Source organism: Staurois parvus, unplaced genomic scaffold (assembly GCF_062004578.1).
Source record: "Staurois parvus isolate SC_StPar_1 unplaced genomic scaffold, SC_StPar_1.0 ptg000031l, whole genome shotgun sequence".
NCBI lineage: Eukaryota > Metazoa > Chordata > Amphibia > Anura > Ranidae > Staurois > Staurois parvus.
Window position 1 is genome coordinate 10,204,425 of NW_028317827.1, and position 19,678 is coordinate 10,224,102.

At 41.4% G+C, this 19,678-nt stretch overlaps 1 protein-coding gene across 1 annotated transcript in view; it reads left to right on the plus strand.

Annotated features, from left to right (window-relative positions):
* The window catches only part of GCA (grancalcin), a 63,050-nt gene that overhangs the window by 38,009 nt on the left and 5,363 nt on the right, over window positions 1-19,678 (plus strand). The window contains exons 4-6 of the mRNA XM_089660073.1: window positions 12,477-12,520; window positions 13,822-13,969; window positions 18,233-18,346. Of these exons, the coding sequence (XP_089516199.1) occupies window positions 12,477-12,520; window positions 13,822-13,969; window positions 18,233-18,346 (306 nt within the window). The remainder of the gene's footprint in view (window positions 1-12,476; window positions 12,521-13,821; window positions 13,970-18,232; window positions 18,347-19,678) is intronic.

Below are 19,678 nucleotides of genomic sequence, written 5' to 3' on the forward strand. Positions count from 1 at the left end.
TATCATTGTTCTAAACTGCTTTCCCGCTGCCCTATAGCAGATATAGAGGGTGGCAGGGGTGTGCAAAATCACGTGATTTTTCATTTCCGGAGAGGGGGCATGCACGTGCCCTACCCGCGCCTCTGGCCTCGGCTGTCAATCACTGGGTCTCGGATGGTGATTACTCGCCGGTGATCGTGAAGCATTACTGATGAAGAGAACTGCAAGTAAACAATACAGTTCTCTCCGTCAGCTCCTGTACACTGCTTTGCATGGCTCTTCACAGCCATACAAAGCAGTGTGCTTACTGTGAAGCACGAACACACATCTTACAGTAAAAGAGCACACTGTTAACCCTTTGATCACACTACTTGTTAGCACTGATCACTATTAGTGTCACTGGGGATGTCAGTGACAGTCCCCCCCAGTGTCAGAATGCCCGCTACAGTCCAGCTATAAGTTGCTGATCGCCGCCATTACTAGTAAAAATTAAAAAAAACCGTGTGTGTGTGTGTTGCCATTTTGCAAATGCTATAAACCAATTAATTTACACATATTGGGATTTTTTGTTTTTAGCAAAGATGTAGTATACATTTTTGGCCTAAAAAAAGACTAAATTTTTTGATTTTTTTTCCCAATTTTTTATTGGACATGTTTAATAGCAAAAAGTCAAAAATATAAATTTTTTTTTTTTTTTTTATGCAAAAAATAAAGCACAGGCAATCAAATACCACTTGAAAAAAAGCTCTCCATGGGAAAAAGATGTAAATTTCATTTGGCTGCAGTGTTGCATGACTGCGCAATTGTCAGTTAAAAGTAACAGCACCGTAACGCAAAAAATGGCCTGGTCAGGAAGGAGGGTAAATCCTCTGGAGGGCAAGTAGTTAAGGGACCATTCCTGATATTCTTTGTGCCGAGTTTGATATGTGCCTGTGGGACTCATTTGTGGCACAGCAATCAAATCACATTTATACAGATAAGTCTGGGTTTTGTTTAACTATGCCCCATAAGCCCCTCCTGTCAACATTTTTGGCCACACCCACAGTTCATGGCAGACAAGCGCCCCACATTATTATTTATTACAGGTACTTGTATTGCGCCGTTATTTTATGCAGCACTTTCCATAAAATATATTACATTCACATCAGTCCCTGACTCTCAAAGGGTGTACAATCTAAGGTCCCTAACTCCTCACATTCATACATACACATACTAGGGCCAATTTAGACAGGAGCCAATTAACCTACCAACTTGATTTAAATCATTAGTGAAAAGGCTCGATTTGAAATCCATAATTTTTAAAGAGCAACTGTCATCTGTGTCCCACAGCGGCTCCTCTGACCCGCTGTTGACTCACCGACAGTCCCATTCACTTTTAGTGGGACGGCTGGTGATGCGGCAGTGACACAACAAGGTGAGGGATGTGACAGCAGGAGGTGAGTGGATAAAAAGAAACACAGAGCCTCTAAGTATTTACTGTGAAGGTATTTAATAGAGAAGTGGTAACTCACATCTTAGAATATAAAAACAGGCTCATGGGTAAGAGGGTGACACGTCTGTAGCCAGATGATGTTGTGTTTCTGATCCAGAGAGGAGATCGATTGAGTCCGTCAGCAGATGGTGCTGTGCATGTGCAACATGGATGGTAAGCCTGGTGGAATCTCCAAGGTGTCTGCCAGCAGATGGTGCTATGCATATGCAGCATGGATGGTGGAGCCTAGCAGAGTCTCCAAGATGTCCGGGATCAGCACATGGGGCGTCTGACATCATCAAAATGCGACGCGTTTCTGAGCATGTGCAAGACGAGATGAGTCCAGGTGCACGCTTTAATCAGGCCCGCTAATAGGTGCTGCTGTGATGGATCTAAAATAACAGGTGCTCTTTAAATGTAAAGAATCCGACTCATTCTTGCTGGTAGTTAGCTTATTATTCTAAAAAGCAAACCTTCATTTGGTTTGCAAAATATTAAAAAGATTCTTTCAGGTTAGTAAAACAGCAATATCAGAACAGCTTTTAGGTTAGTAGGTTAATCACACATAGCTGGAGAACTCAGATTCTTTTATTTCATGTTTTTTTCTCATGGTTACTGTGAATTGTGTGAATGCATCAATGCAGTGCATGTTCTCATCTTGGATTCATTGAATGAGTTTACCAAAAATGTAAATATTGCAGAATATACCGCCTCGTGCTACATAACGAAGCTCCATTTCATGCTGAATAAACTAAATTATTAATGTATCTTAACCGCTTCCCGACCGCCCTATAGCAGATATACTAATCTTTGTAGTGTGGGAGGAAACTGGAGTACCTGGAGGAAACCGATGCAGGCACAGGGAGAACATGCAAACTCCAGACGGGTGGTGCTCTGGCTGGGAATTGAACCAACAACCCTAGTGCTGCTAGGCAGAAACGCTAACCACTTAGCCACTGTGCTGCGTTCTTTCTTTTCACATGCGCACCCCTTGGCCCTTGCAGTAACCAAACCCTCCACACACACACCCTGCCCCTGCCCCTGCTCAACAGGGGAGGATGTGTGTGGATAGCAGGTGATCAGTGCAGTGGGTGGGGGAACTAACTGAAACCGATCCTTTGTGGCTGTCATAAAGCTGACATCTCTTGCTGCTGCAGTGAGATCCACAAAAGATTGGTTCCAGTTATTTCCCTTTTTTGTCTGGGTGTGATGTGTGTGTGTGGGGAGACAGGGGGCCCCCAAGATCTCCTATTGCTCAGGGACCTCATGAGTTGTCTGTCCACCCCTGGCTATTGGCCAAGGAATCTCAGGCTGCAAGCTGAATTTGGCTGTTGCTTTGACTCGATCCGCTGCACACCCCGCACTCTTTGCCTATACAAGTGCCACATCCCTAAACTAGGTGTAACAGAAAGCTAAAGATTGATGAGATTTTTTTTTTTTTTTTTAGGCAGTACAAAAAAAGTTGGTTTTTTTTTTTTGTTTTTTTTTTTTTAATAAAAAATATACTTTTTATTGTGCAATAATTTTAAAAAGGAGACCAAAGGTTCCAGTTACATCAGATACACATGGTAAAATATCACATTCAACCTCCTGAAGATGAATAAAGGTGGACTGATGAGTTTGAGGACAGTCATATTTTACTGCCTGTATCTGATGTATTTGATTCCTTTTGGTAATTATTGTACAATAAAACTGATGTATTCCCAAAATTTTTTATTTTTTTTTTTCTGTAGTGCCTTTAACCACTTCCCTCCCGGCCAATAGCCGAATGGCGGCCGGGAAAACGCTCTAGATGTCCGGGTGGACGCCATTTGGCGCCCTCCCGCACATGCACAGTTTTCGCGCTTGCAGAGCCACGCAGCAGCGCGATCTGTCACCGGCCGTGTACCTCGGACACGGCCGATGACAGATCTGAGTACCGGCCCCCAATGCTGGTACCATGTGACCTGCTGTGACCAATCACAGCAGGTCACATGACAGTTGTATACAATGGATGGCTTCATTCTTGCCATCCATTGTATACTAGTGTCTAGCTGTGAATGGTCAGTGATCACATGCACATGTCATGTGATTAGCTGTGGCCAAATCACAGCTAAGCACAAAAAAAAAACCCTGAATGAATCGATGTCATAAGCAGATTGGGGAAGTGATTTTTTTTTTTTTTTACACAAAGTAGTACAATGTTACTATTGTAACATTGTACTACTTTGGACAGTGAAATATGAAAAAAAATCTTAAAAAAAAAAAAATGTAATAAAAAAAATATATTTTTTCATACTGTCACCAGTCAGTGTCCCTGTTCACCGCCATGCCAGTTATATGATGACGCTGTACTGCACTGGTGACATTATGTAAAAAAAAAATAGTGAAAATAATTTTTTGCATTTTTTTTTTTTTCATTTTCCAAAAAATTATGACAAAAAAAACAACTTCAAAAAACTCGCCATGCCTCTTATGAAGTACGTCGGACTGTCGACTCTGCAAAAAGGGGTCATTTGGGGGATATCTGTACTGTTCTGACATTCTTGGACCTCAAGAAATTAGATTGGCTGTCAGTACTTCAGGATTGATCAATTTTCAGATCTATACCATAGTTTGTGAACTCTATAACTTTCCTAAAAACTAAATAATACATCCTAATTTGGCTTATTTTCACCAAAGACATGTAGTAGAATACATCTCGGCCTAAATTTATGAAGAACAATTATTTATTTGCAAACTTTACAAACGTGTGTTTTTTTTTTTTGTTTTTTTTTTTGTTTTTTTTTTTTAATTTTTGGTCCTTTTTTGTTTAGCAAAAAATAAAAACCCCAGCGATGATTAAATACCACCAAAAGAAAGCTCTAGTTGTGTGAAGAAAATGATGATAAAATTTTAGTTTGGGTACAATGTTGTATGACCGCGCAATTGTCATTCAAAGTGAGAGCGCTGAAACCTGCAAAATGGCCTGGGCAGGAAGGGGGAAAATTGCCCGGTATTGAAATGGTTAAAAAAAAAAACCCCTCCCATCCAGCTTTTTCTATTGTGAACAGCTGAACGTGCATGGAGGATGGATGTCTAGCTAACCTCCCACCCCCCTTCTCCACCTACATGGGAGATTTTCCTGTACCTGCTCCTGAAAAGTACAGGAATCTGTCACACAAAGGGTCAACAGAATTCAAGAATTTTTATAATACTTGTATGAATTCCACTGATTTTCTTGTAACATCTTCAGCGCCATCTTTCCACTCCCTATGGACCATAGTAACATTCATGCTGCAAGCCTTTTTATTCAGCTATAACTTTACTTTTATGGCTAGAGAGAAAATCTTCCTATAGGGAACACCTTGTTTGGTGATAACTAAGAGAGGATTTCCCCCACATTAGAAAGATATTCTCTCACTTCCTATTGAGTCTACAGGACAGGAAGTGAAGCGAAATCTCCCTAATGAGATATAGATGGCAAAAAAAAAAAATACCGGAAAGTGCACTGCTCAAAAAAATTAAAGGAACACTTTGAAAACACATCAGATCTCAATGGGGAAAAATATCATGCTGGATATCTATACTGATATGGACTGACTAATGTGTTAGGAACATAAGGATGCCCCATCGTTTGATGGAAATGAAAATTTTCAACCTATAGAGGACTGAATTCAGACACCCCGAAAATCAAAGTGTAAAAATGATGTAGCAGGCTAGTCCATTTTGCTGAAATTTCATTGCAGCAATTCAGAATGGTACTCAGTAGTTTGTATGGCCCCCACATGCTTGTATGCATGCCTAATGAGACGACGGATGGTGTCATGGGATATTTCCTCCCAGATCTGGAGCAGGGCATCACTGAGCTCCTACAGTCTGAGGTGCAACCTGATGGTGTTGGATCGACCGAAACATGATATTCCAGAGGTGTTCTATTGGATTTAGGTCAGGCAAGTGTGGAGCCCATTTAATGGTATCAATTCCTTCACCCTCCAGGAACTGCCTGCATACTCTCACCACATGAGGCCAGGTATTGTCATGCACCAGGAGGAACCCAGGACCCACTGCACCAGCGTAGGGTCTGACAATGGGTCCAAGGATTTCATCCCAATACCTAGTGGCAGTCAGGGTACCATTGTCTAGCCTGCAGAGGTCTGTGCGTCCCTCCATGGATATGCCCCACCCCAGACCATCACTGACCCACCACCAAAATATTATGCTGAACGATGTTACAGACAGCATAACATTCTCCATGGCTCTCATTTCTGAAAAGCACAGGGCACCAGTGGTGGACCTGCCAATTCTGGTTTTTAATGGCAAATGCCAATTGAGCTCTCTGGTGCCGGGCAGTGAGCACAGGGCCTACTAGAGGACGTTGGACCCTCAGGCTACCCTCATGAAGTCTGTTTCTGATAGTTTGGACAGAGACATTCACACCAGTGACCTGCTGGAGGTCATTTTGTAGGGCTCTGGCAGTGCTCATCCTGTTCCTCCTTGCACAAAGGAGCAGATTCCTGTCCTGATGGGTTAAGGACCTTCTACGGCCCTGTCCATCGCTCCTAGAGTAACTGCCTGTCTCCTGGAATCTGCTCCATGCTCTAGAGACTGTGCTGGGAGACGCAGTAAACTTTCTGGCAATGGCACGTATTGATGTGCCATCTTGGAGGAGTTGGACTGCCTGTGTAACTTCTGTAGGGTCCAGGTATCGCCTCATGCTACCAGTAGTGACACTGACCATAGCAAAACTAGTGAAAAACAGTCAGAAAAGATGAGTAGGGGAAGAAGTCAGTGGGCTCCACCTGTAAAACCATTCCTGTTTTGGGGATCATCTCGTTGCCCATCTAGTGCACCTGTTAATCAGTTGCAGCTGCTTTGGCATTAATGAAATGAACAACCCCCTCTGCTACTTAACTGACCAGATCAATATCCCAGACGTTTATTTGATTTGATGCTATACTCAGATTAAAAAGTTCCATTAATTTTTTAGAGCAGTGTATATATTTTATTACATCATTTGTCCTGTTTAAAATTACACTAAAACTTTGATTCTAATAGAAAACCTAAATTTACAAAAAAGCAGCAGTGGAGGAATAGTTCAGAGCGATACACACCCTGTGTATTTCTCTAAAAAAAATTTTTGTTTTGTGCATCCAATGTCTACCACTTATTGAAGCAAATCTGAAGCCAACATTTTATTTTATGTTTGGACAGTATAAGGAGGTGTTAGAACTGCTATCAGATTTATTGTGGTCTGTCCCTGCTGGGGAAGATTCAGCCTTTGTCCTGTGGCTATTGTCACTAAGGCTACATTCACACTAGTGTGTGCAGGCGGCAGAAAGGTATTTGGGAAGTGTTTTTTACCGCTTCCCAAACGCCTCGGACAATTCTGCACATTGCAGCACGTAGTGCTGTTCTAACGGGAGCGTTAGAGCGTGGCAAAACGGACGCCTCTGGTCAAGTCAGGAGGCGTTGAAGCCTCCTATTCTAGTCTATGGTGCCACTCCGCAAATGCCCGGCCGGTGTTTGCGGTGCGGTTGCGGTGCTTTTGCGGAGCGGTAACACCATTCAAACTTCATTATAGGCGTTTGTGGGGTGTTTTTAACGCTCGGCAAACACCTAGCAACCGCCGCTGAACTGCTCCGCAAACGCTGGACCAACGCTTGCCAATCTCTAGGTGCGTTTGGCAAGAGTTGGTAAAACAGTCAAGTGTGAACGAGCCCTTAGACAGAAAATAGGAGAAAATCCAAAATATTGAGTTGCCACCTGAACAGAAATGAGAATATATTCCAATAGGAACACTTCTGGTGACTTCTGTCCAAGGAGAGCCTTTCCCTTGCTTTTGAAAGGGGCTACTGGGGGGGGGGGGCAAAGACTTCTGTGTTTCTCAATGTGTAAGAACAAATGCTGTTCTGTGTGGCTGCACGTGTCTGTTGATGAGAAATCCTCCTGCAGATGTTTGTGAAGAAGTAGATGCTTCTGTAAGTGTCGATCCCCTGTGTCCCCCCAATGTGCACAGTGGTTTCTGCCGCTGAACTCTATGCGTCCCTACAGGATATATGTATATAGATATATATCACTCCTACTTTCAGTACTTCTTCCTGGAATTTCCGGTTTTCACAGGAAAGCGTTATCCATGACAGTGCTGTCTGGATTTGATCTGTTGGCTTGGAGGAGGAGGGAGAAGCAGGTGAGTTCTTTGCCATCCTGAGCTATGGGGCTGTGTTTTTCTATTGATTTACACAGTGCATGGTTGGCCCCATAGGAAGCGGCAAGAGAAAGGAGCCACCCTTAACGGCTCAAACTGGAACATATGCAAGGATTAAAGGATAAAGAAGCTGTGCACTCAGTATGGGTCTGTTCGCACAAGCACATGATGTATGAAACCTGCATTCCATGTATGTTTCCCACAGCATGTTCAGAATGCACTGCCCTTGTGATCTGCAGTGTGTAGATGCAATGCTAATGACGTCGCAAAAGCAGTGCGTTTTTGTCTGCATCGGATCACATGGTACATAAATACCATATGATCTGGTTGCAGTGTGTTTCTTGTAGTGCATGCAGTGAAATCACACAGGAATATGCTGGTTTGAACTGGCCCTAAAAGGGGAAAAAAAATTGAAGGTTTAGCGTTCCTTGAAATAGGTTTGGTTCAGAGAGATTTAGTGTGTGTGTGTGTGTGTGTGTGTGTGTGTGTGTGTGTTTTATATATATATTAAAGGTTTGCCCCTCCCTTTTTTGTGTGTGTGTGTGTGTATGTATGTGTGTGTGTGTGTGTGTGTGTATGTATGTATATATATGTATGTATGTATATATATATATATATATATATATATATATATATATATATATATATATATATATATGTATATGTGTGTGTGTATATGTGTGTATATATATATATATATATATATATATATATATATATATATATATATATATATATATATTAATTTAAAAAAATCTTTTTTTTTAAAGTTATACTTTCCTGCTTTGTGTAATGGAAAAAATGTTTCTCTGGAGATTTTTCTGGCTTTGCTGCCAGTACATTGCTAAAGCCTTAATGGCTTTTATTTCAAAGACTTCTCTCATGAACTCTTTAGGACAGCTATTGTTCAAGTAATTGCACACAAATGTGTATTGATTTTTAGATATTGGTGTTAATATAGTCCTAACAGTCATTTATGAATTGTCATTGGCAAATCTAGAGCAGTGCGCCTGGTTAAATATTAATAGTTGGAGAGTGCCTGGGTCATTCCTGGACAAGGTTTATCTCTATAGGGTAAAGGTGTGAGTGTTTTCTATTTTAGAGAGCTTGAGATGAGATCAGGGAATAGATGTATCATCAGCGATTGGTTTCTCCATACAGGAGATGCTTTATACATGCTTTGGTCTGGTCAACCAGTGATCTCTCTAGCTGTGGGGTTTGTAACCAGAAGCCATGAAAAGACCACTATAGTGAGAGATTGTATTCTGCTGTATATGAATGATTTTTTCTTTTTATTTCCTTGTCACCAGAATATGGATAGAGAGGAAAGCTTTCCCATTCACAACGCTCTACAAGGGGAATTGCTCTTTACTTTGAAATGACTTCCTTTCCTTTTTTTGTTTTCAGAAAATAAAGTGAAATTTCTCTAAAAAAGTACAGTGTAAATAAAACCTGAGGGGCTTTAACCACTTGCCCTCCAGAAGATTTACCCCCCCCCCCCCTTTCCTGACTGGGCGAGTTTTGCAGTACGTCTCTGCGTTTCTTTAACTGACAATTGCAAAGTCAAGCAGTGCTGTACCTAATGAAATTTTGTTTTTTTTTTTGAGCACAGAGCTGGTTTTTTTTTTGTTTTTTGTTAATGCAAAAATGCCAACATTTATTTATTAAAAATATATTTTTACTTCCTGCTACAAAACTTATCTGATTTAAAAAAAAAAAAAGTCTGATTTCTTCATAAATTTAAGCCAAAATGTATTCTGATACATATTTTCCCAAAAAATCCCAATAAGTGTATATTTATTGCTTTGCGTAAAAGCTATAGCATCTACAAATGGGGGTATATACTGTTTGTTTTTTGTTTGTTTTTTTTATACTAGTAAGCAAACTATAGTGGGACTGCAATATTGCCGCACACAGTCTGACACTAACTGGCACTTTGTAGGGACCAGTGCAACGAATAGTGATCATTGCTAAAAAATATACACTTGCTGTATTAATGACACTGGCTGGGAAGGGGTCAATTGTGTGCCTAGCCTTTCTTTTTTTTTTTTTTTTTTTTTTTTTATTGGTGTACTGTTTTTACTAGGCAATCTGCTAGATTTTATTCCCTGAATAAAACCCAGCAGATCGTCATTGACCTAAAACAGCTCTGCTATGTTTACATAATCAGAGCTGTAATTATGTCAGTGTCCTCTCTGTCAGCACTCCTCTCTTGGCCAGCATCTGTTGATTGACTTCTGCTGTGTCCAGTCACAGCAGAACTGGTGCTCCAGAGGCAGGTAAGCACCCCGCCCCCACACCCCCCCCCCCCCCCATGGCGGAAATGCAAAATGACGTTTATTTACAGTTGCAAGAAAAAGTATGTGAACCACTTGGGATTACGTGGAGTTTTGCGTGAATTGGGCATAAAATGTGCTCTGAACTTCCTCTAAGTCACAACAATAGAAGAACAGTCTGCTGAACATAATACTACACAAACATTAGATGTTGCCATGGTTTAATTGCACATAACATGTAAACATTCACAGTGCAGGGAGGAAAAAGTATGTGAGGCCCTAGCTTAATGACTTCTCCCAGAGCTAATCAATCAGTGTGATGATATTGGATGTGTTGCTGTCCTGCTCTTAAAAACACACACCTGTTTTGGGTTTACTGGTTTCAAGAAGCACTGTCTGATGTGAACCATGCCTCGCAGAAAAGTGCTCTCAGAAGACCTACGATCAAGAATTGTTGACTTGCATGAAGCTGGAAAGGGTTACAAAAGTATCTCCAAAAGCCTTGATGTTCATGCGTCCACGGTAAGACAGACTGTCTACAAATGGAGAAAGTTTAGCACTGTTGCTACTCTCCCTAGGCGTGTTCGTCTTGTAAAAATGACTGCAAGAGCACAGCACAGAATGCTGCATGAGGTAAAGAAGAATCCCAGAGTGTCAGCTAAAGACCTACAGAAATCTCTGGCACATGCTAACATTTTTGTTGACACATCTACAATAAGGAAAACATTAAACAAGAATGGAGTACATGGGAGGACACCACGGAGGAAGCCATTGCTGTCCAAAAAGAATATTGCAGCACGTTTGAAGTTTGCAAAAGAGCACCTGGATGTTCCACAGCACTACTGGCAAAATATACTGTGGACAGATGAAACCAAGATTGAGTTGTTTGGGAAGAACACACAACACTATGTGTGGAGAAAAGAAGGCACAGCACACCAACATCAAAACCTCATCCCCACTGTAAAACATGGCTGAGGGAGCATCATGGTTTGGGGCTGCTTTGCTGCCTCAGAGCCTGAACGGATTGTTGTCATTGATGGGAAAATGAATTCCAGAGTTTATCAAGACATTTTGCAGGAAAACGTTCGACCATCTGTCCACCAACTGAAGCTCCGCAGAGGATGGGTGATGCAACAGGACAATGACCCAAAGCATACAAGTAATTCAACAAAACAATGGCTGCAACAGCACAGAATACGCCTTCTGGAGTGGCCCAGTCAGAGTCCTGACCTCAACCCAATTGAAATGCTGTGGCATGACCTTAAGAGAGCGATTCACACCAGACATCCCAAGAATATTGCTACACTGAAACCGTTTTGTGAGGAGGAGTGGTCCAAAATTACTCCAGATCGTTGTGCAGGTCTGATCTGCAACTACAGGAAACTTTTGGTTGAGGTTATTGCTGCCAAAGGAGGGTCAACCAGTTATTAAGTCCAAAGGTTCACATACTTTTTCCTCCCTGCACTGTGAATGTTTACATGTTATGTGCAATTAAACCATGGCAACATCTGTTTGTGTAGTATTATGTTCAGCAGACTGTGTTCTTCTATTGTTGTGACTTTAGATGACGTTCAGAGCACATTTTATGCCCAATTCATGCAAAACTCCATGTAATCCCAAGGGGTTCACATACTTTTTCTTGCAACTGCACGTGGTTTTGCACAGAATGTCCGCCCTGTAGCAGTAAATCTGCTATAGGGCAGAGGTCAAGTGAATGTAAACCCTTACATATAACCTGTGAAATGACTGGCCTCCCATGATACAGAGATGCAACAAATACTTCTTTGAATGGCTGTTGAAAAGAGAAGAATGCAGACACAGCTACAACTTATAAAGTCCAGAATGTATAAAGCTTGTCAGTTTAGAAAACTGGGTGGAAAGCTGAAATTACACACTGCAGAGCTCAGTGAGGAGAGCTCTGACAGCTGATTGGAGGGAAGGGCTCAGCTTACACAGATGACTTATTTGAGAAAGTCTTCTTGGTTTAACAGAATGCCAGGAGGGTTGTCTGTGTTTTGTTTTTTTTTTTTGTGTTTACAAACTATTTTATTGCATAAAAGTTGACTGTAAAACAGCATATTGTCAAATAAAATGTTCAACAATAACAAGGCACTTTTGAATAGTACAATACAGAGAAGTATATTAATGTAAGAGAGAAAAATTAAGATTGCAGAAACATGAAAAGTGTAAATGATGAGGTAGATTAAATGATACATCTGTCAACAGTATATGCCATATGACTTTCACTGGGAATGTTATTAATCATGCAGTAGATGTCTACAGTCCCTCCATGACTCCCACTTTTTATCAAATAAGTGCATCCTATCCAATAGGGTATAATGAATGCGTTCCATGAGCATTAAAGGGTTGTCTTTTTATATGTGGTAATGAATTGTACAGGTGGCTGAAGATCCTGTAGTCTTCTGACTGGGCTATAGGATCATGAGCAAAAATACAAAAGTTCAGCATCATCTTCTTGGGGGTTCTGTATTTTAACACTTATGTTGTTTGTAGTGAAAAATAGAACACTGAACCACATAGATTTTATATTCAGTATTTATCTTCATTTTATTTCTTCCAACAGCTTTCAGCCTGGAAACATGCCGTATTATGATTGCAATGTTGGATGTATCCTTATAAAGAAAAAGAGAGAGAAAAAAAAAAAAAAGTCTTTCCACGAAAAGATGTCTTGTACAGTATGACAGAATGATAACGTAATCATGTTTTTCTCCTTGGGCACAAATTCCTTTTTACAGCGAGGCCTGGACACCACTAGACCTCTGAAGGTATGCTGTGGTATCTGACACTAAGCCAGCAGTAGCAGATCCTTTAAGTCCTGTATGTTGCATGGTGGGGCTTCCATGGATTGGACTTGTTTTTCCAGCACATCCTGCAGATGCTCCATTGGACTGCGATCTGGAGAAATTTGAAGTCAACATCTCAAACTTGTGGAGTTCATCAAACCATTCTTAAACCATTTTTGCAGGGTGCATTTTCCTGTTGAAAGAGGTCAGTGCCATCAGGGAATACAGTTTCCATGAAAGGGTGTACTTGATCAGCCACAACGGTAGTATGTGTCAAAGTAACATCCACATGAATGGCAGTTCCCAAGGTTTCCCAGCAGAACATTGCCAAAAGCATCGCACTGCCTCTTCTGGCTTGCCTTCTTCCCATACTGCATCTTGGTGCCATCTCTTCCCCAGGTAAGCAACACACATGCTCACATAGCAGAGCAATACAAAGCAGCGTGCTTACACAGTAAAGCACACATAGTGAAACAGCACAGTTAACTCTTTGATCACCCAGATGTTAACCCCTTCCTGCCCAGTGTCGTTAATACATTGTCAGTGCTTTTTATTAGTATTGATTGCTGTATTAGTGTCAGTGGCAGGTAGTCTGTGTCTCCCCCCCCCCCCCAGTGTCAGAATGCCTGTTGCAGTTCCCCTATAAGTTGCTGATTGCAGCCATTACTAGTTTAAAAGGGTATATAGCAGTGTGCAGAGGGTCCTTCAGAATTTCTAGTGTTAATATGTGGTTACACCCCTTTAGCACCTGATGGATAAATGCATGCACTAGCTGTTGGGATTTGAGCACAGGGATCTTTGTTTTTTGGGTACCTGAATTTGACGCACGTTCTGCCACTATTAGAACGCGCGTGAGACACTCGCAAAATCTGTCTGCGCCAGTCTATGAATTCTGTGGAATATATATGGATGTGAGTTTGGAACCTTAAATTTGTACAGGTTAGGGACTGATGTGAATGTACAATCTATATGTAAAGGGCTGCCTAAATTTGACAGAACTATATAAGTACCTGTAATAATAAATGTAATATCTTGCACCAAGATAAGTTAAACCTATATGTCTGTCCATGTTTACTGATAAGATCATGGAAAGTTCTCTAAATTTCTTTAACCACTCCAAATCAGAGGGATCATACAGGCAAAATGGGCTTCAATGAATTCAAAGAACTGTGGGCGGCTTTAAGTGCCTGGAAACAGAACTTCTGCACGTTTGATCATGACAGGAGTGGGTCAGTGGAGCCCCATGAGTTGAACCAGGCCATTATGTCAATGGGTAAGTAGTTACAAATGAACTTTTCTGTTTATAAAAAAGCTAAAATTTTAGGACCTTGATTTGAATCCCAAAGAGAAGGGGATCTCAGGGCTCCGAAAGTAACACCGATCCCTTGAAAATCAGGTGTTGGACATAAAGGCCTCACTGCATCACCACTGTGTATTCATTTTTGCCAGATATGATTGAAAACGCCCATCTTGGCTCATACACTTTAAAATGCATTGCCTTACCTTGAGACTTCTGAAACCTTTTGGCAGGTCTATGGTACCAAAATGCAGCATGCAGAATATTTGTAAAATCTATTGCAGCTTGCACCATGCAGTGTACTTGCATGGAATTGCTGGGAATCGCATCTGCTGTGCTGACCCAACATAACTTGGGCAAGAGCAATGAGGTGAAGTAATGACTGAGACTTTCTCCGGCATCATGCACAACCATCAGCACAAATTGCTCGTAGTGTATAGAATTGTAACTTTACTGGATATCTACCTCTTAAAGGAGGAAGCTTGCATGCGGAATGTGTCTGATAGGGATGCTGTTTTTAGCAGCTGATACTCTTGATGTGCCGCATGTTCTTTTTGTATCAAGAGGACTTTGTGATACTGTCATGTACCGCCAACTCAGCTGGCACATCTAATTGCCATGAAGGATCTTCCTACTCGTACAGTACAGGACATAGGCTCTTTAACCACTTTTACCCCCTTCCTATCCAGGCCAATTTTCAGCTTTCAGTGATATCACACTTTGAATGACAATTGCGCAGTCATGCAACACTGTACCCATATGAATTTTTTAGCTTTTTTTTTTTTTTTTTTTTTTTTTTTTTTTTAGACCGATAAAGCTTTATTTTGGTGGCATTTATTCACCACTGGGATGTTTATTTTTTTTGCTATGCAAATAAAGTCCAAAAAGTTATAACATAACATTTTGCAAATATTTCATCACAAATCTTGGCCAAAATTTGTTCTGTTTTTTTTTATCTTTAGTAAAAAAAAAAATCCAAATTTAGTTTATAACCAAAAATGTATTATTTTTAAACCTTTTTTAAAAAAATTTTTATATTTGTTTTTTTTTCTTTTCTTTTTTTACATACTGTCACTGGCATTCTTGCAGCCATTGAGAACTACTGTGTGAGCTATGATTGGTCACAGCTTGTCACATGGTACAAGGCTGTTGTGAATAGCCTTGTACCATGTGACCTCTGTGATCATTCACAGATTTCACATGTAGTAAGCAATGATGTCACAAGTGACATCTTGCTTACTACTCTGCATGTGATCACTGATTGGCCAATCCGTGATCACATGATCTGGATCTCGTACAGAGGTCTCGTCCGACGATCGGTGTTCCACTGTCCGGTGAACACAGCGGGCACCGAATTGCGGTTCTGCGCGCTCCCAGGGGGCGGGGAGGCCCCAGTCTGGCCGTTTATATACAACGGCCGGACGGGAGGTGGTAAAACATTACGAATGGGTTATATGCAACTCCCTTCAGGTGATTGGACACTGACAAAAAAGGAAGCTGCACAGACATCCCCCTGTATAGTCTCCCCACTTCCAGCTAACAACCGTTTTTAATTTTTTTATTTAGAGAAGCTTACCCTCCTATACAAAGGTTTCTCTTTCTCTGGATGATGATTCTTCTATCAGCCAGCTGCACCATAGCCAATGCGACTCCTCATGCAAGCTACAGATCAGTTGACTTCTCTGTTGATCTTTGGAGGATTGTACCCAGTCTCCCATAGATTGAAGAAGCAGGACCGGCCTGTAATGTTGCTGATATGCACAGGATCCTGCTGTGGGTGCTATCCTTGCACATAGTTTGGAATTCGCTGCAGATTGCTTTATATGTCAGGTTCTGCTATGGACTAATTTTATTAAAAGCTTTGTACTCCATTTGTTTGGTACTCCCATTGGCCTGTATAAACGTTGAGCAGAGCCCAGTTTCCGAAGACCCTTTTGGGGGGTAGTAGGCCAGTCGTGGAGAGTAAAACCTGGATGGTGGTTAATCCTTTTTTAATCCTATCCATTAGATTGTGGGTAGTACAGATCAGAACCTCTTTAAATATTCAGCCCAGGGTTCCCTTTTGTTGGAACCCCGTTCGTCTATTGGTCACAGTAGCAAGCTGGAAGTTCTGGGGTTAACTTAAAACTTTGTGCATATTACCGTAATTGCACCTGTGTGAACCAGGTTATACTGCGCCTGCTCTGCTTCATTCTCAGTGGGGTTACTGCAGCTCTGTGTTCTGCCTCTTCATTTTTGCAGGTGGGGCTTTGGATCAGAAACGTCTCCTGGTTCTTCCTCTGCTGAGGGCAAATCACTACAGCTGTTTTTGCAGTACCTGGGCTACTGCAGCCTACATGTGCTTAGCACCTAGGCATTCATTGTACCCTGCTAATTCTGCAAGAGGTTGTAAGTACCGCTCTGTGGACAGTATTACAAGCATAGCTGGTATTAGGGGAAGGGAAGAGGGCAGATGTATTTGCTAGCTCAGGCTTGGCTTTCAGTTTCATTGGAGTTGGTAGTTCCCTTTCCTTTGACTTTTCCCACTCCCTTGTTTTTCTCAGCTATTTAGCTGGCCCATTGGCCACGCAAGCTTCTTCCTTCTCTTTTTAGAATAATTTCTCTGCTCTTAACAAGACCCTTGTGACCCCCTATTGAAGGATAAACCTGTGCTCAGAGACCTGGTAGGTAAAAGCTTGGAGCTTTTAAAGCAGTTTCTTTGGCAGGATCTACGGTGCAACCCTTCAGTTGCTTCTATGGCAGTCTGATTTTGGACTCTCCAGCTTTAGTAAATAAACCCCCAAGAGTCTGACACTCCCTTCTGCATAGAAACCAATCAGCTTCCAGGTTTCATTGCCAAAGCTTCATTGAACAAGCTGAGGTTAGAAGCTGATTGGTTTCTATGCAGAAGGGAGTCTGATTTTGGACTCTCCAGCTTTAGTAAATAAATCCCTTGCTGTCTGAATGAAGCACGATTCAAAATCTTAGTGCCATTACTGATGCTTCTATCCAAAGTTAGATCTTTTTACCTACAACCTTACACAACTGTGTGAATGGTTTGGGAGCTATGCTTTTCCAGATCTCCAGGATGAGTTGTCTCTACATATTTGGGATTCTATGACTTAAATGCTGGTTAGCTGAGCTTCCATGCAAGTAATGCTTTGAGCGGTTACCTTTTTTGAAGGCCAAAGTTTTTGTCCCCTCCTTGGACAAGTACATCAAGAGGATCACAAGAGGCAAGAGTATTCACCCTCTTCCCCCAGAATAAACATGATTGTGCCTCTACTGGTAAGGCTTCTGTTCTTGAGGTTCGAAAGGGTTCTTTTTATTCTTCTGTCCTTCAATGCCAAATCTTAAGACAAACATTTCTTTTGTAAGAAGGTTTGGCCCTCCAAGCCAGCTTAAACTGGTTCCAAGACCTCTTCACAGGCTTGGGGAACCCCTACTTCTCAGAATGGGGGACATCTATTGGCTTTCATGTCCAGAAAACTTTAGATGCCTAGTTTCTATGCTAACCTTTTTACGGTTCCCAAACCAAACAAACTGTTTGGAATCCTTAGAGGTGTTTGGCCTATTCTACATCTAAAATAATTCCAAAGTTCTACATCAAAACTGCTGGGTTGGTCACTGCTTCCTTGCAGGGGGAGGATCTTCTTCTGGTCTTAGACATCTGGTATGTTTGCTAGCCTTGGTAAGGTGAAGATGGGAAAGGATACACAGTGTATGATTTAGCATTACCAATTTTTCACTCTTCCATTTGGCCTGTCTACCTCACCCTTTTTTTTTTTTTTTTTTTTCCCACCAAGGCATCTTCACCAAGGATTAATTTCTTTAAGGCTTTTTTCCCCCCTTTTTCTTTCATCCTGTATTATCTTCTTTTTGGCTATGCAGAAACCATGTGTTTTCAAACTATTGATATTCAACTTACCTGTAAGGTTGCCAGCACCTCTGTGAGGAGAGTCTCTATATTATCAGCCTTGTCCTGTAAGTAGTCTTCTCTTGGGTTGTACAAGGACAAAGTTGCTGTGAACCATAAGGCCTCTTTATTTCCTCAAATTCCCCCCCCATCCCCAAGTATTTTTTAAAATGCCTGTATGAGAAGAATAAAATATTCAGATTCCTGGTTCATTAGCTGAACCTGTTTAGTTTCACTGTATGGTGTCTCTGCCCTCTAATTGCTATCATAAAAGTACTTTGCCTTTTTATGGAACTTGTGCTCATGCATATGGATTCTTATTTTTTTGTTTTTGTTTTTTTAAGGTTACAGATTAAATCCAAACACACTTAATACCATAGTGAAGCGCTACAGCAAGAGCGGCAGAATATACTTTGACGATTATGTTGCATGCTGTGTGAAGCTTCGTGCCTTAACAGGTAAGGTGATGACTCCCTGCTTTCAACCTAGTTTCTGTGGGTTTTGCAGCTTTAAAGGACCTATTCTGGAACATGTATGCAAATCAAAAGATCTGATTTGCGCTCCCTGCAACCTTGCTTTCATAGCGGTAATCTGGTATTACAACTGGAAGCAGTCAGCATGTTCAGGAGGAGGGCAAACAAAGTGTATGCAAGACATCCCACATACAGTCAGGTCCATAAATATTGGGACATCGACACAATTCTAACATTTTTGGCTCTATACACCACCACAATGGATTTGAAATGAAATGAACAAGATGCGCTTTAACTGCAGACTGTCAGCTTTAATTTGAGGGTATTTACATAAAAATCAGGTGAACGGTGTAGGAATTGCAAGAGTTTGCATATGTGCCTCCCACTTGTTAAGGGACCAAAAATAATGGGACAGAATAATAATCATAAAGCAAACTTTCACTTTTTAATACTTGGTTGCAAATCCTTTGCAGTCAATTACAGCCTGAAGTCTGGAACGCATAGACATCACCAGACACTGGGTTTCATCCCTGGTGATGCTCTGCCAGGCCTCTACTGCAACTGTTTTCAGTTCCTGCTTGTTCTTGGGGCATTTTCCCTTCAGTTTTGTCTTCAGCAAGTGAAATGCATGCTCAATCGGATTCAGGTCAGGTGATTGACTTGGCCATTGCATAACATTCCACTTCTTTCCCTTAAACTCTTTGGTTGCTTTTGCAGTATGCTTTGGGTCATTGTCCATCTGCACTGTGAATCGCCGTCCAATGAGTTCTGAAGCATTTGGCTGAATATGAGCAGATAATATTGCCTGAAACACTTCAGAATTCATTCTGCTGCTTTTGTCAGCAGTCACATCATCAATAAATTCAAGAGAACCAGTTCCATTGGCAACCATACATGCCCACGCCATGACACTACCACCACCATGCTTCACTGATGAGGTGGTATGCTTAGGATCATGAGCAGTTCCTTTCCTTCTCCATACTCTTCTCTTCCCATCACTCTGGTACAAGTTGATCTTGGTCTCATCTGTCCATAGGATGTTGTTCCAGAACTGTGAAGGCTTTTTTAGATGTCGTTTGGCAAACTCTAATCTGGCCTTTCTGTTTTTGAGGCTCACCAATGGTTTACATCTTGTGGTGAACCCTCTGTATTCACTCTGGTGAAGTCTTCTCTTGATTGTTGACTTTGACACACATACACCTACCTCCTGGAGAGTGTTCTTGATCTGGCCAACTGTTGTGAAGGGTGTTTTTCTTCACCAGGGAAAGAATTCTTCAGTCATCCACCACAGTTGTTTTCCGTGGTCTTTCGGGTCTT